This window comes from Phaethon lepturus, unplaced genomic scaffold (genome assembly GCF_000687285.1).
Source record: "Phaethon lepturus isolate BGI_N335 unplaced genomic scaffold, ASM68728v1 scaffold9897, whole genome shotgun sequence".
NCBI classification, from domain to species: domain Eukaryota; kingdom Metazoa; phylum Chordata; class Aves; order Phaethontiformes; family Phaethontidae; genus Phaethon; species Phaethon lepturus.
In genome coordinates, this window is record NW_010552521.1 from 32,787 (window position 1) to 45,243 (window position 12,457).

The 12,457-nt window shown below is 38.6% G+C and overlaps 1 protein-coding gene across 1 annotated transcript in view; it reads right to left on the reverse strand.

Moving 5' to 3' along the window:
• The window catches only part of ABCC9 (ATP-binding cassette, sub-family C (CFTR/MRP), member 9), a 75,749-nt gene that overhangs the window by 23,790 nt on the left and 39,502 nt on the right, over nucleotides 1–12,457 (reverse strand). Inside the window, exons 18-24 of the mRNA XM_010291239.1 lie at nucleotides 7,705–7,743; nucleotides 6,044–6,145; nucleotides 4,538–4,622; nucleotides 3,963–4,043; nucleotides 2,822–2,959; nucleotides 2,198–2,323; nucleotides 1,546–1,642 (exon numbers count right to left, since the gene is read on the reverse strand). Of these exons, the coding sequence (XP_010289541.1) occupies nucleotides 1,546–1,642; nucleotides 2,198–2,323; nucleotides 2,822–2,959; nucleotides 3,963–4,043; nucleotides 4,538–4,622; nucleotides 6,044–6,145; nucleotides 7,705–7,743 (668 nt within the window). The remainder of the gene's footprint in view (nucleotides 1–1,545; nucleotides 1,643–2,197; nucleotides 2,324–2,821; nucleotides 2,960–3,962; nucleotides 4,044–4,537; nucleotides 4,623–6,043; nucleotides 6,146–7,704; nucleotides 7,744–12,457) is intronic.

Consider the following 12,457-nt stretch of genomic DNA (forward strand, 5'->3'; position numbering starts at 1 on the left):
AAAAATTTTTTTTTTCCAGGTAATAAAAACATACATCCCAGCCTCGCAGACTGCATTTGGGGAAGAGAAATATTGACCTGCTCTTGACAGTCCTGAACTGACAGCATTTCCACCCATTTCTGATTTTGAACTTTAAAAATTAATTAGCAAGTAATATCTTGAAAGTTGAAATTCTACACTTTTTGGGACACAGACACTTTGTGTACGTTCCTTAGGCCATATAATAAGTGTGTGGATGACCTGGAATGCAATGTCAGGTTGTATTTTGGCCCTGAAGTTACTGATATGTGTTTTATGATGTTAATGATGTTTTTTGCAAGCATTCTGTGGACTATATGGATATGTCTTTTTTTTGCCATGTTTTCTTTCTTAGACCATGAAGAAGATACAGGTTTTTGGCAAGGGTTTCTTGCACAGATCAAAAAGGAGGAGCTTGGGAATGACCTCAATTTAAACTCCTCCAAGAATTTAACTGATAAAGTGTACTGATGACTGGACATAGTAAGAGGTGTCCCGCTCAGCTCTGCCAAATAAATATGAAGCTAACAAAATATTTCCATCTCAGGGGCTTTGGGGTCCATCTCTGCCTATTGTGCAGTGATTGGAAATCTCTTTAAAATGGAGTAATCCAGGACCTACAGACCTATGACTTAAGGTGACAATCCATCATGAGCATTGCCAGATGAAACACAAGGCAGCAGTAAAGGGCCTGCTAATAGCCAGTATGCATTCTGCTATCACTCCAGCCAACATCTCCGTGATAATTCCTGCAAGTAGTGCTCCTGTTGAGTTAAGGTGAAGTCTACAGTTCACCTTGTCTCTTCCCTGGCACAAACTTACTGCTTGCCAGGACTGACTACTCCATTAAGGCATGGTCTAGGACCCCACGGATATTCTTGATGGGTCTTGTTGCCAGCTGCCAATATCCAAATGTGTATCCCACTCTGCCCCCAACACCACTTTAAAAGTGATGTGAATCTGAATCTGCAGCCTCTAAAACCACCAAGACTTGGGGGAACAAGAAGCTAAGCTTGAGAACAAAGCCTAAAATTTCTCCCATAAATAGTTTCAGCTAGAAAAATAGCAGATTAACTCCATATCCAAAAAAGAATTGAAAATAGCTACAAGTTTGATCACATGGTGATATATCAAGAGCCCAGAACAGATATCTCATGAGGCTCAGGGCTACAGATGATCTAACATTATTGTACCAATAACTAGGCAGAGCTATCTCAATATGCATTAAGAACAATTCTTACCATTGTTTTACTTCTATCTCACCCCTCACTATCTCCAGGCAGCATGAGTTAGCAAAGAAATTAACTTGTTTTGGTACACCTATTCCTTGCACAATGTTTAGAGATATCTATGGAGAATCCCATAAACAAGTCGTATTCTAAACAGGTTGAAGTATTGGACTTTCCACTGTTATTACCAAGTGTCATCAACATCTTCACGCTTTGTTGCTAAGAACTCCCAGCTGTTCAAGTGGAAAGGCAATCATACATGGCAGTAGAATAAATAAAGCGAAATGATAAAACATACCTTCATCTTCATCTTCCAGTTGTGATTTGGATTCTCTGGGGTACATGGCCCTTCTAAGAGTTTTTCTCTCAAGAGTAGTCTGGTCAGCTTCCATATCCTGTAATAACAATATTTATTAATTTGAGACATTACCTCTCTGCCATTGTGGTAACACCAACAGTAACCTCAAAGAGAATATTCAGATGATTTAGCTCACAGAATGCAAAAACACAGTATTTTAGGATTTATCTTGCAGAAAATTCTGCCCTGTCCACTTTCTTCCCTCTCTCTTTCTTTCATTCTTTCATTCCTTCTCTTCTGGAATGATAAAAACTTCAAAAATAGTTTTTAGAGAATCCCAAATGCTCATGGCAAGAACAAAATAAAAGGATAAGACATACTTTAGGAAGTCTCTTAGTCTGTCCCTTGTGCCAGCAAAGGATCAGTTGTGCACCGCATTTCAAAAGGATGTTTGCCTAATGTGTCCTTACAAACCACCCATGTCGGATATACCACACACTTCCTACACAATCTATTCTGGTCCTTAAAGCTCCTTACAGTTCATGTGTTTTAGTTTTAAACTTGTTTTCTGACATGGTTTGTTTTTTTTAGAAATTAACTGAAAAATATTTCTTTTCAGAAAGGTCACCCTTGCCCAAATGCTCCTATTTACCTTCTCCAATTCTTGATCTTGGCGATTCATCAGAGTTTTCCAGTGTTCATATAGCTCAATATCCTTGTTTTGGATATCCTTTAGTGTCCCTTCTCTAAGCACCATTCCATCCTTCATTGCTATGATCTAGGGGAGAAAGCATCCAACAGGTCTACTCAGCAACATAGATACCATACTCACTGACCTGGATCCTACAAGACATGTCTCAGTATTGGTGAGACTACCATTATGGAAATTTCTGTGTTTATTTTGTTCACTATTTTACTAATAACTTCTTAAGTTTGTTGACGCGGCTCATACACTGAAGCTCCTATAAGCCGTGCTTACCTCTACTTGTAAAAATCATGGACAAGACATAATAAGCAAGTCATATTTTCAATTAAGTCATAATTCTCTGGTGGCTTTCAATCAAAAAAACTCTACACAAATAATGTAAAAATAAAACTGTTCCTTCTACTATGAAATCTGTATTAAGTAAAGTGGCAGTTAGCCACATGACGTATGGAATTAAGGAGGAGGAACTCCATTACAGAGAAAAGTAGTGATCTCATCAAGTGTTATGGTGCTAACTTCAAGTGTCCGTTCATCATTAGCAAGTCTGCATCATGGTATCTATTCTCTTACCCAGTCTGCATGCGGTAGATATTGTAACTTATGTGTCACCAGAACAAGAGTCCTCTTGTCTTCTTGCAGGAACTTCAAAATCCCTTCCTGCATCAAATGATCACTTAAGTGAATGTCCAGCGCAGAGAATGGGTCATCCTGCAATCAAACCAAATTTAAGAGCATTAGAACAAGATACAAAAATGAGTTTTATTTCCTGCAAGCTTTTTTTAAAAACAGAAAGCATCTGCCATTACTAACGTTTCATCTCTCTCTAATGACTAAGACCTAGTCAGAGGGCCACACTATGAAACAGTGAGCTAATGCATTGCTCTTTAGTTCATAGCAGTTAATTTTTTGTGTCTAGATGTGTGCGGTGCTGGTACCACGCTGACAGCATGGACTAATCCTGATGAGGAACACCAGAACTGAAATTTCCCATCCAAATTTGAAAATGCCAGGACCCAGAGCCAAACTTGGGCCTAATTTTGATGGGAAATTGGCACAGAAAAGGTAAAGCAGAGCTAGGAACTGTTCTGATTTCCTCCAAACTAAACTGCAGATGTGCTTGGTCTTCACTTTGAGTGAGTGAGTGTGGCTAGCAGTAAGACAGCACTCAGATAAGGATATTAATATGCAAACACTTTTTCTCTAAGAACAGAAGTCCCTAGTTAATTTTGAAGGTGCTCAAACAACCCCTTCATCAGCAGTAGCCTCTTGAAATTCCTGACATGCCTTGAAATTAGTAACAGAGAAGGAAAAGTTTGTCCAAATCCACAGCACACTGCAGGAGAGTGCTGAACCCTCAGTCTGTTCATTGCTCACAAGTAGTTGCATCATGGTGCTTTTCCTTATCAGAAGTCCGGCTGATTTCAGTGGGACTGTGTTGACAGTAAGTCACCAGTGAGAGCGAGCAGAAGTTAGACAATCTGTTCTTCCAGTGTTAATCTCTGTAGGAAATCCCACCTTCATCAGTCTCCCAGTATGTTTTGATGCTGCCTCTGGTGGATATTTATTTCCTATCTCTATAATTTGGATTTGGAGTTGAATACAAGTCCCTATAGTTTTCTAAATCTAACATACATTTTTCTAAAGCTAAATATAAGGAATGACAGTTTTATTACTAACTTACCATGCTCCATATGAAAAAGAAAAATCTTACCAAGAAGACAATGTTGGTGTTCTGATAGAGTGCTCGAGCTACACAGATTCTCTGTCGTTGGCCGCCACTTAAATTAATCCCCTAATGAGCATAATGGATCAGAAATATGCATCTTTGAATAAACATTATGATAGGACTTTGGAAATGTGTTTTTTACAATTATACAGAGTTCCAATAAAAATAAAAAGCTTCATTAAAATGCTAATCCTGTTGATAAACAAGCATAATCCTCATATAGTATCAGAAGAAAAACAATTATTCAGCAACTAATCATGGGCAAGTTTAAATTATGAAGGGCTTCTCTAAGCACAGTAGTATTCTTAGCTTGAAAAATGCAAAGAATGCTAGCATCAAATTCTGCAAGAAAAATATAGGAGACTTTGATAAAAAAATCCCGTTTGAGAAACAGCTGAAGAAGGAAAAAAGTTTTCAACTTTTTTTGCAGTAACCCCTGGTGAATTACAACTATCTACCAGGCTGGCAGCCCAGTACAGACTAGATTTGTCTGAGTGACAACAGAGAACGCCTTCTTAATACATAAGCTAATCAGACACAAAAGCATTCATATTATTTACCCTTTCTCCAATTTCTGTCTGATCACCAAATGGTAGTAAGTCAATGTCAGGTTGCAGAGAGCATGCATCTGTAACAGCTTTGTACCTGCAAAAAGAGTATGGTCATTGCAACTCTTTAACCAGCCACTTACTTTGCTAACACGAAAATCTCCAACTCAAACTCACTGCTAAGTTATTATGGCTCAATGATGGTTGGTTAATTGCAAAGATAAGTAGGGCAAAATGATTATTCAGCAACTAATCATGGAGCATTGTAAACTAAGTATTGTAAAAAATGACATATTTATTAGAGACCTTTATTGGCAAGCCTACTTTTAAAGACTGAATTATGTAACTTACTGAGTACATTCCTCCCTATCACAGAGTTGTTTTGCTGAACTCTGGAGTATTTGAAGCCATTTTCCAATGAGTTATTATTCTTCCCCCTTTAGGTGCCTCTTCATTTACTTCAGTGTGATATTACAGGACAAAGGATCCCTCCAATGCTTCTGATCTTGCCAGAATCATGAAAAAACTTGCAAAAACTTGAAATTTGTTGTGAGATTTCTAGTTCCGTGGGGTATCACAGATAATCTGCTAATAAGAAGCTGGGATGAGACTGTTTGAGTGGTGTAATCCAGCCCTGCCCCTTTGATATGAGTGAAGTTAGGCTGATGGATGCAGTAGATGAAGGACCAGGTCCCTGAAATTTTAGATGGTTATCTGGATTTTAAGATATTTGGTCATTGCTAAGTTTTATTAAGTGGAAATGGAGTCATGCATCTTAACAAAGCACATACTGAGAGGAATGGGATGTATTTTTAATAACTTAAAAGAAAGAGAGTGTTGCCTTTGAAAACATCAGCAATTTGTTTTCCTTAAATCAAGTCACTTTTTCCACTGGATTTGTTAGCTAACCTTTTAGAAGGACACAAGAAGCAAGTGCTGGATAGGCACAACAGAAGCTGTGCACCCCACCTTTCAGACTCCCTTCTGCTGTATTTCTAAAGGAAGAATTAAAGTTATTTCCTTGAGGCACCCATCTTCATATGCACAGTGTTTTTGTAAAGTGGCTGCTCCAGTAACTAGATCACAGCAGGATTAGCACATAAACTCAGTGGAAACAGGCCTAGTATCCCTATTTCCAGAGTCCTCTGGCAACCTCAGGCTCCATTAAACAAAACAAAAACATGTCAGTAGTCTGCAAAGATGGGATTCATCTCACCTAATTTTAGCTGCTTGATAAATACATGGATGGCTTCCACTGTGTTCCACAGAGAGCCACTGCTGCTGTATGATTTCTCACAAACATCTTACACATGCACTCTGGTTAGAGGGGGAACCTTAAAAGACTAATTTAAAACAGAAACCTTCCTTTGAGACGGCTAAAGTCAGGTTAGCTAAATCCACACCAGGGTTAACGTGCATTGATATTTTTCAGAATCTACAAACTTCCTCCAGAAGGAGAAGCCAAAAATCTCTTTAAAAGAAGCTGACAGGTGTTTTTGCAAGGGGGTTGTTATTTACCTCTGTTTATTAAATGGACTCCCAAAGATAATGTTCTCCTCCACAGTTGCATTCAGCAGCCATGGCTTCTGCGCTGCGTAAGCCACTGAGTATCTGTTTCTACTGTAGACAGATAAAGAGCATTAGTAAAAAGCAAAGCACCCACATTATGAAATGTCTGAGAATCACACTTTAAAAAATTAATTTTATGAATATGCAGTTGTAAAAACATGGGAAACACATAGGCAAAGCAACTGTTACAGAAGTGAAGGGATGAATTTTAAATTAGATGCTTTTGTTAGATCAGCACCCACTCTCTCCCCTGATGGCAAAATTGACACTCTAGATTGTATTCTATCCTACTATAAATGGCTGGTACCTACCTCAATTTAGTAACTGCAATTTCAATCCAAAGGCAAATTATAAATAATAAAAATTATTAAATTCTCACAAGAAGAGTTATTTTGTATTTTTTTCTCTAATGGCAAAACAGGTAGTGAAAAGGCACTGTTCAAACGGCATCAGGACACTTGACTTGCTGCTTTCTGAAGTTTTAGATTATTTTACGTGGCCGTGCACATGAAATACTTTTTTCTCAGCAAATGTTTTTTTCCTTTAAGTTTATTAGATCCTCAATGTGCTGACATGATACTGGAAAAGAGAACAGTTCAATACAGATTGGGAAGGGATCACTATGGTCTCCCAAGTACTTATTAGATGTACTTTAAATGTGTCTAAATACCTAATGAAATGTGTACAATAGGGATGTGAATGTTCTTTACTTCTGGCTGTTTTGCCTATGTGTGGCAAAGAAGGTCATGTAATTTCAGACATTTTTCTGAGATGGCCGAGGAAGGTGTGAACTGGTACTGGTTTGTGGATCTGAACACTTATCTTCCTTCTCAGTCTCTTTCATGGTATTGCTTCAAACCAAACATTTGATATAGCTTTGGTTGTAAGCATCTAGGATTTGCTATTGAGAGAGAGGGTGCTAGGGTATGAGAAGTAGCTGGTTAGAAGCAGTCAGTGGTATCCCAAAAATTTTAGGAGTTTTAGCAGTCCAGTATGCAGTAGTATGAAGTATGTCCTCAGGATTATCAGGTAGCAAATTGTGGTGTGGCTCCCAACCACAGCTATGTGTGCCACTACTTCTTTATCATTTATGAATGTGTTTTTAGTTCGGCTTGTCCTTCTTCTAAACCTGCAGGCCCTTTCACTGAAGCCAGGGGCGAGCCACTGCCTGACTTCCGCTGGAGCCCAGCCGGTTCCCTTCGCACACCGTGTGCCCTGCTCCACCACACAGCCATCAGGCTGGGTTACAGGCAACACAAAACCCGGTGCTGATCAGAAAACATGCAAACACATGGGAGGGTACACATAATGATGTCTTACATCTAGAGGCCCTGTCTTGCAAGATATGGAGCACACTAAACTCCCAGGGATGTCAAATGGGAGCTGGGAGCACTGAACATCTTTCAGATAAGACTGAGGTAGTGGTACAATGGCTGGAGAAGATTGGGATCCACTGGATTTAACACAATCTGTCAGTTAATCCTATGGTAAATAATTATTGACATGATAAGAAAACACAGAGATGGCTGAAGAGTACAAAGACGAAGGTTTGAGAAAATTCTGAAGAAATGAATGAGTGTATCATGGTACACTAAAAACAGAAATAATACCTTCTGGATGCTTCAAAAGAAGGTTCAGTTTCATTTACACTGTAAGTTATGGTAAATGACATTTAGTAAGCAGGAAATATAGAGAATAACATTTTATGCAAGTTTTCTATACAGGGAAGCTGGAGTTAAGTACATATTTTAAGAACTCAAAATCACTTTGGTTTTTTTTGTTCTTAAAGGGAAAATAAACAAGGTCTAATTGAAATTATGTAACTTTTCTGAATACAACAGTTTCATATCTATAATTCATAGTTGCTAAACAGGCAACTTATGCTGTTAGAAAATTTATTAAAAATGAAAAGTGTATTGTAAAATCTATTAAAAATGAAATTCTTAATACTGCCTGGGCATATAAAACATTGACAAGCAGTAAGTTAGCTTCTCCACGCAGTTCTGCCAATGACCTGCAAAAGTTGGTAACTAATGTCAAATTTCTCCTGCAGCAAAGATAAGCTTCACAGATACAATTTTGAAAGGTACAAACACACTTTTGCATCAGAATAGATTTTGAACCTGTTTATAGCTGTAACACTGCACCAAGCCATGCACTGCAACACCTAGGCTTTTCTTGTGAACTTCATAAGGATAGTATCCATGAAATACATTTTGAAGAACATGCAATGGCAGCAATGACATGAATGATTTTGCAGCTCCCTCTGTTAATTGACATATTAACAGTGTTGAGGGCATGGAATAGCAGTCAAAGCCGTTCTGGACCAGCAATGGTGCTCATGTCCAGGCATGGCAACACATCACTGCAAAGTGCAAAACTTAAAAGAGTAACTTTATGCCAGGTAAATGGAAACAGACATTAGAAGGGACTAGAAAAATTATATTAATGTGTTATTTGCCTGACCAAAAAAACTCCAAACAAACAAAGAAATCCTCCCCTCCCAAGCCTATGAATTCTCCAGATGTAGTATTTGACTGCTGAGAGAGTAAATGCTTGGTATTCGATGCTTGCCTGCTGGGATACCAGTAACTGAAGCTGCTTTCATAAGCAGAGGATCCCAGCCTGGCAAAGGGCATGAAAATCTAATAGCAGAGCCTTTGTAATGCCCAACTCATGTATTAAGCATTGTCCTGGTTTCAGAACTGAGACATGTTGCTTTCTGTGCTCCACATCAGCTCTCTAAGAACTTTGAAAATTCATGCCTCCTAAAATGCACAATCAGTGTGTTTCCTTTGTGCAAAAATCACCAGAGAAGATATTACATCTGAGGTCAATAAGCCCTGTTGATTATCTCAGGAGTGTCACAGAGCTCAAAACAGATACTGCTTCACCAAAATTCATCCTTTATTTAGCAGAAGTTTCCAGTCTTCCCTACAATGTAAAAAAGTTACAAGAAAGCAAAAGATGGAGTCTAATGAGAGATTAAAAAGAGGTCAGAAATTAGGTCAAATCAAACAAAAAAGAAGAAAACCTACATTTCCTCTATTAAAAAACCCCAAACCTCTTTCAGCAGTGCATTGCAATGGTAGAGAAAGGGATAATGCTTTTATGTATTTGTTTGGGAGTGCCGTCTGAAGTACAATTTAAGAAAAACTGAGCACAAACCTTGCAAGACCCCTTGCAATTCCATACCATATTTCATATGCTTGCCATTATAATCAAATAGATCATCTGAGTGAGCAAAGACTAATTTTAGAATCTCAGTTTCTTAAAGTCTTCTTTCTTGGTTAGATATTTCATTCCATGTTTAGCTTGACAAATACACTTTAGTTCTCCCAAATTATGAGCGAGATTTCTGTGAGAACCCACGTTCATTAATAATCTCATAAACAAACACATGTAAGACCTTTTCTGAGCTGGGGCCTTCACAAATAAGGGGATTAAATATTTGGTCTTGTACTTTATTACCCTGCTGAATCTGAAAGAGTAATGCGATTGCAAGGCATGGGAGTAGGCTGAAACTGAAGCTCCTGAGGTTTCTATAAAGAGTATTTTATTTGCCCACTGGGTTTAATAATCTTTGCTCTAATTTCTTTATTTATTGAAATGTGGCTATTTATGCTGTTTTTTGTTCTGTACTATAAAATATACATATTCCCCCAAATGGGGTGTGGTAAATTCAAGTCTGAAATGGTAGGAAAGATCAAACTGATTAGATTGATTAGCTATTTTTATAAGATTTTGAATATAAAAGCTTTTATGCTAACTCTGGACATTTTAAAAGAGACTAATGCATCTCTAAATGAGGCCCAGATTCCCTCCACTTACAAAATTAAAATGGAGGAGAATGGCAGGATGAACCATTTCCTCTGCTAATATAGGCAAGAGATTTGAGGCAACACAAGGAACTGATCATCTACCCAAATGCTATCCAGCAGTTTGGAGGAATTTATTCCCACCCCTGCAACCAGCCATAGCAGCACAGCAGCGCTAGCAGGTATGCTGACCTTGGCTACTTGCATTTATCTGGCTGACCATTTTTCCGTCTGTGGATAATGCCCTTCAGTATTTTCTGTGAGTCACTGTGGCTGCAACCTTTTGGGAAGTAGCTGTACTTGTAATCCTTCTGAGGGGAGCACTGACTTTTCCTAATTTTTATTGAAGCCTTCCATAGCTTCAGGGCAGAACCCTCCTTTAGGAGGACTGATTTTGTAATTCTTATGTTTCCCATGTTTTTCACTTAGTACACAACCACCTGTTTGCACAGAAACCAGTTCAATGTACAGAAAAGGTATACCAAGTAAAGGGCTTCCACTTGACCACTCTGCTTGGCAGTCTGAGAAGATGGTTCTGACTGTTTGGCTTGGTATGGATGAGGAAAATACATGTGTCTGCATATTCCCCACATCTGTCCCTGTACAGACTTAATAACTCAGATCTGAAACAGGCTCAGCTGAATCACTGCATCCGGCTGGCCTCATGCTTCAGCATTTAAGCAAGTGTCTCTAGCTGCTTGCACATTGGGAAAACAAAAATACAGTTCCTTCTCCAAGGTTTTGTAATGTAACTGAGGCATGTCTCGTACAAAAGGGAATAACTGAGATCTGGACCATAAGATTTGCCCTGGTCAAGATCTCTTATAGAAAGATAAACTAACATGGCTTCTTTCCTTAAGATCCCAAACCAGTGACAACCGTGGCAGTAGGACATAACAGCTCTCACTGCAGTCAACCACAATAGCAACAAGATACTCAAGCCCAATAATGGGCTTTCACAATGATGCATTGCAGGATTACCCCAATATAACTGGGGCTGAAATTTCATCCATCATTACTATTACTGTGTTGTTATACCTGAATTTGTTGGGGAATTCATCTAGCCTGCATTTCATCCCTGGATCAGTAGCTGTGTTAGTCATGCATGTGGAATCACTTGGAAAGGGATTTAAGAGAGTAAATAGGACCTCTATTATGGTTTTGTAAAGTATAGGATCCACTTAGTTAAATACCTGAAGCATCCTTCTGTATTCATCTGTCTGTCAGGCAGTCTGAAATTATCAGCAAAACAACCGTGTTTGCATCAACTGTATCACAGTACCACATTATAGTTTGCAATGAAAAAAGTCACTCAGTAAGGCTTGAGATGCTTGCTAAAACCTGAGTTACCTTTTGGTTATATATCTTTCAAAGATTTGTCTTTTTGCCTAATCTTCCTAAGATTCTGTATCTTTCTCTAGGAAAAATTTGATTCTTTCTCAAAGACATCTTTGAAAACAATTGAGAGAATAATGTCAGGGTATGCTCTACTCACTCCTTGTATTTTCTTAAACTACTCAGGAAAAAAATGCCAGATTGTGAAGTCAAAATCCCCATTATATGTTTCAAAGAAATAAACTGTTCTAAGTCACACATTCTTCTTCCTCCAAAGCTTAAACTCACATATAATTAAACTAAAGTTAGTCTTGCCTTGGCTCCAACTGTACCTGCTACTCCAGTGACATCATACGTTTAGAATAGCAGACAGTGAAATATGGCTGGGGAACAAAAAAATGCTACACATACTAACACAGGAAAAGCAAAAATATCCATCTTGCAACATTGCTGTAAGAAAAAGATGACAAACGGGGTTACTATTCAAAGGATGGGGCAAAAAGTATTGGTCTCTGTGATGAAATTCACTCTTTCTCCTCAAAAAGCTAATTAAGAAGAGTTTGGCTTGGTAGTTTTAAGGAAACAGAACTGATCTTTAAAATCAAAGAACAATTATTTGGGTTACAGCATATCCCTTCCACAGCCTCTGCCCTTCCCTAGGCTGGAAGAGTGGTTGCTGCCCCACCTAGTCTCCATAGAAAGTTCTCATTCACTGGGTCTGAATCCATGTGGATCCTAAGGCCTGACCTCACTAGCAGTTCCCTCTTCAACAACAGCTTCTTCAAAGCCTTTAGTCTTTAGGTATTCGGTGTCCTCAGGCTGCTTTCTCAATACTCTTCAATATGAAGAGTAACACTGACTTCCATAGGCAATGCTTGGGCAGTTACCAGAGAAGTGGAAAAGCATTGTTCTCATGTCATTATATCAACATTTTTTCTGCTAGCAGCAGCATCATAGAGTGGGAAAGACATCCCTTCCTGTGACACCCCACACATACCACTCAACTGAAGAAACTCCAGCCTATCATGCTGTGACAGGTGTGTACAGTAGCAGCACAGCAATGGTGACTTCAATTACAGTGAGTACCATAAATCCAGAGCCTATTCCCACCACTGAAGACTACTGGGTAACAGGAATAGTATATGCTTTCTATTCAGGTCATTTGCTAGGGCTAATATATTAGATACTAATCACCAGACTGTCCTCTTTC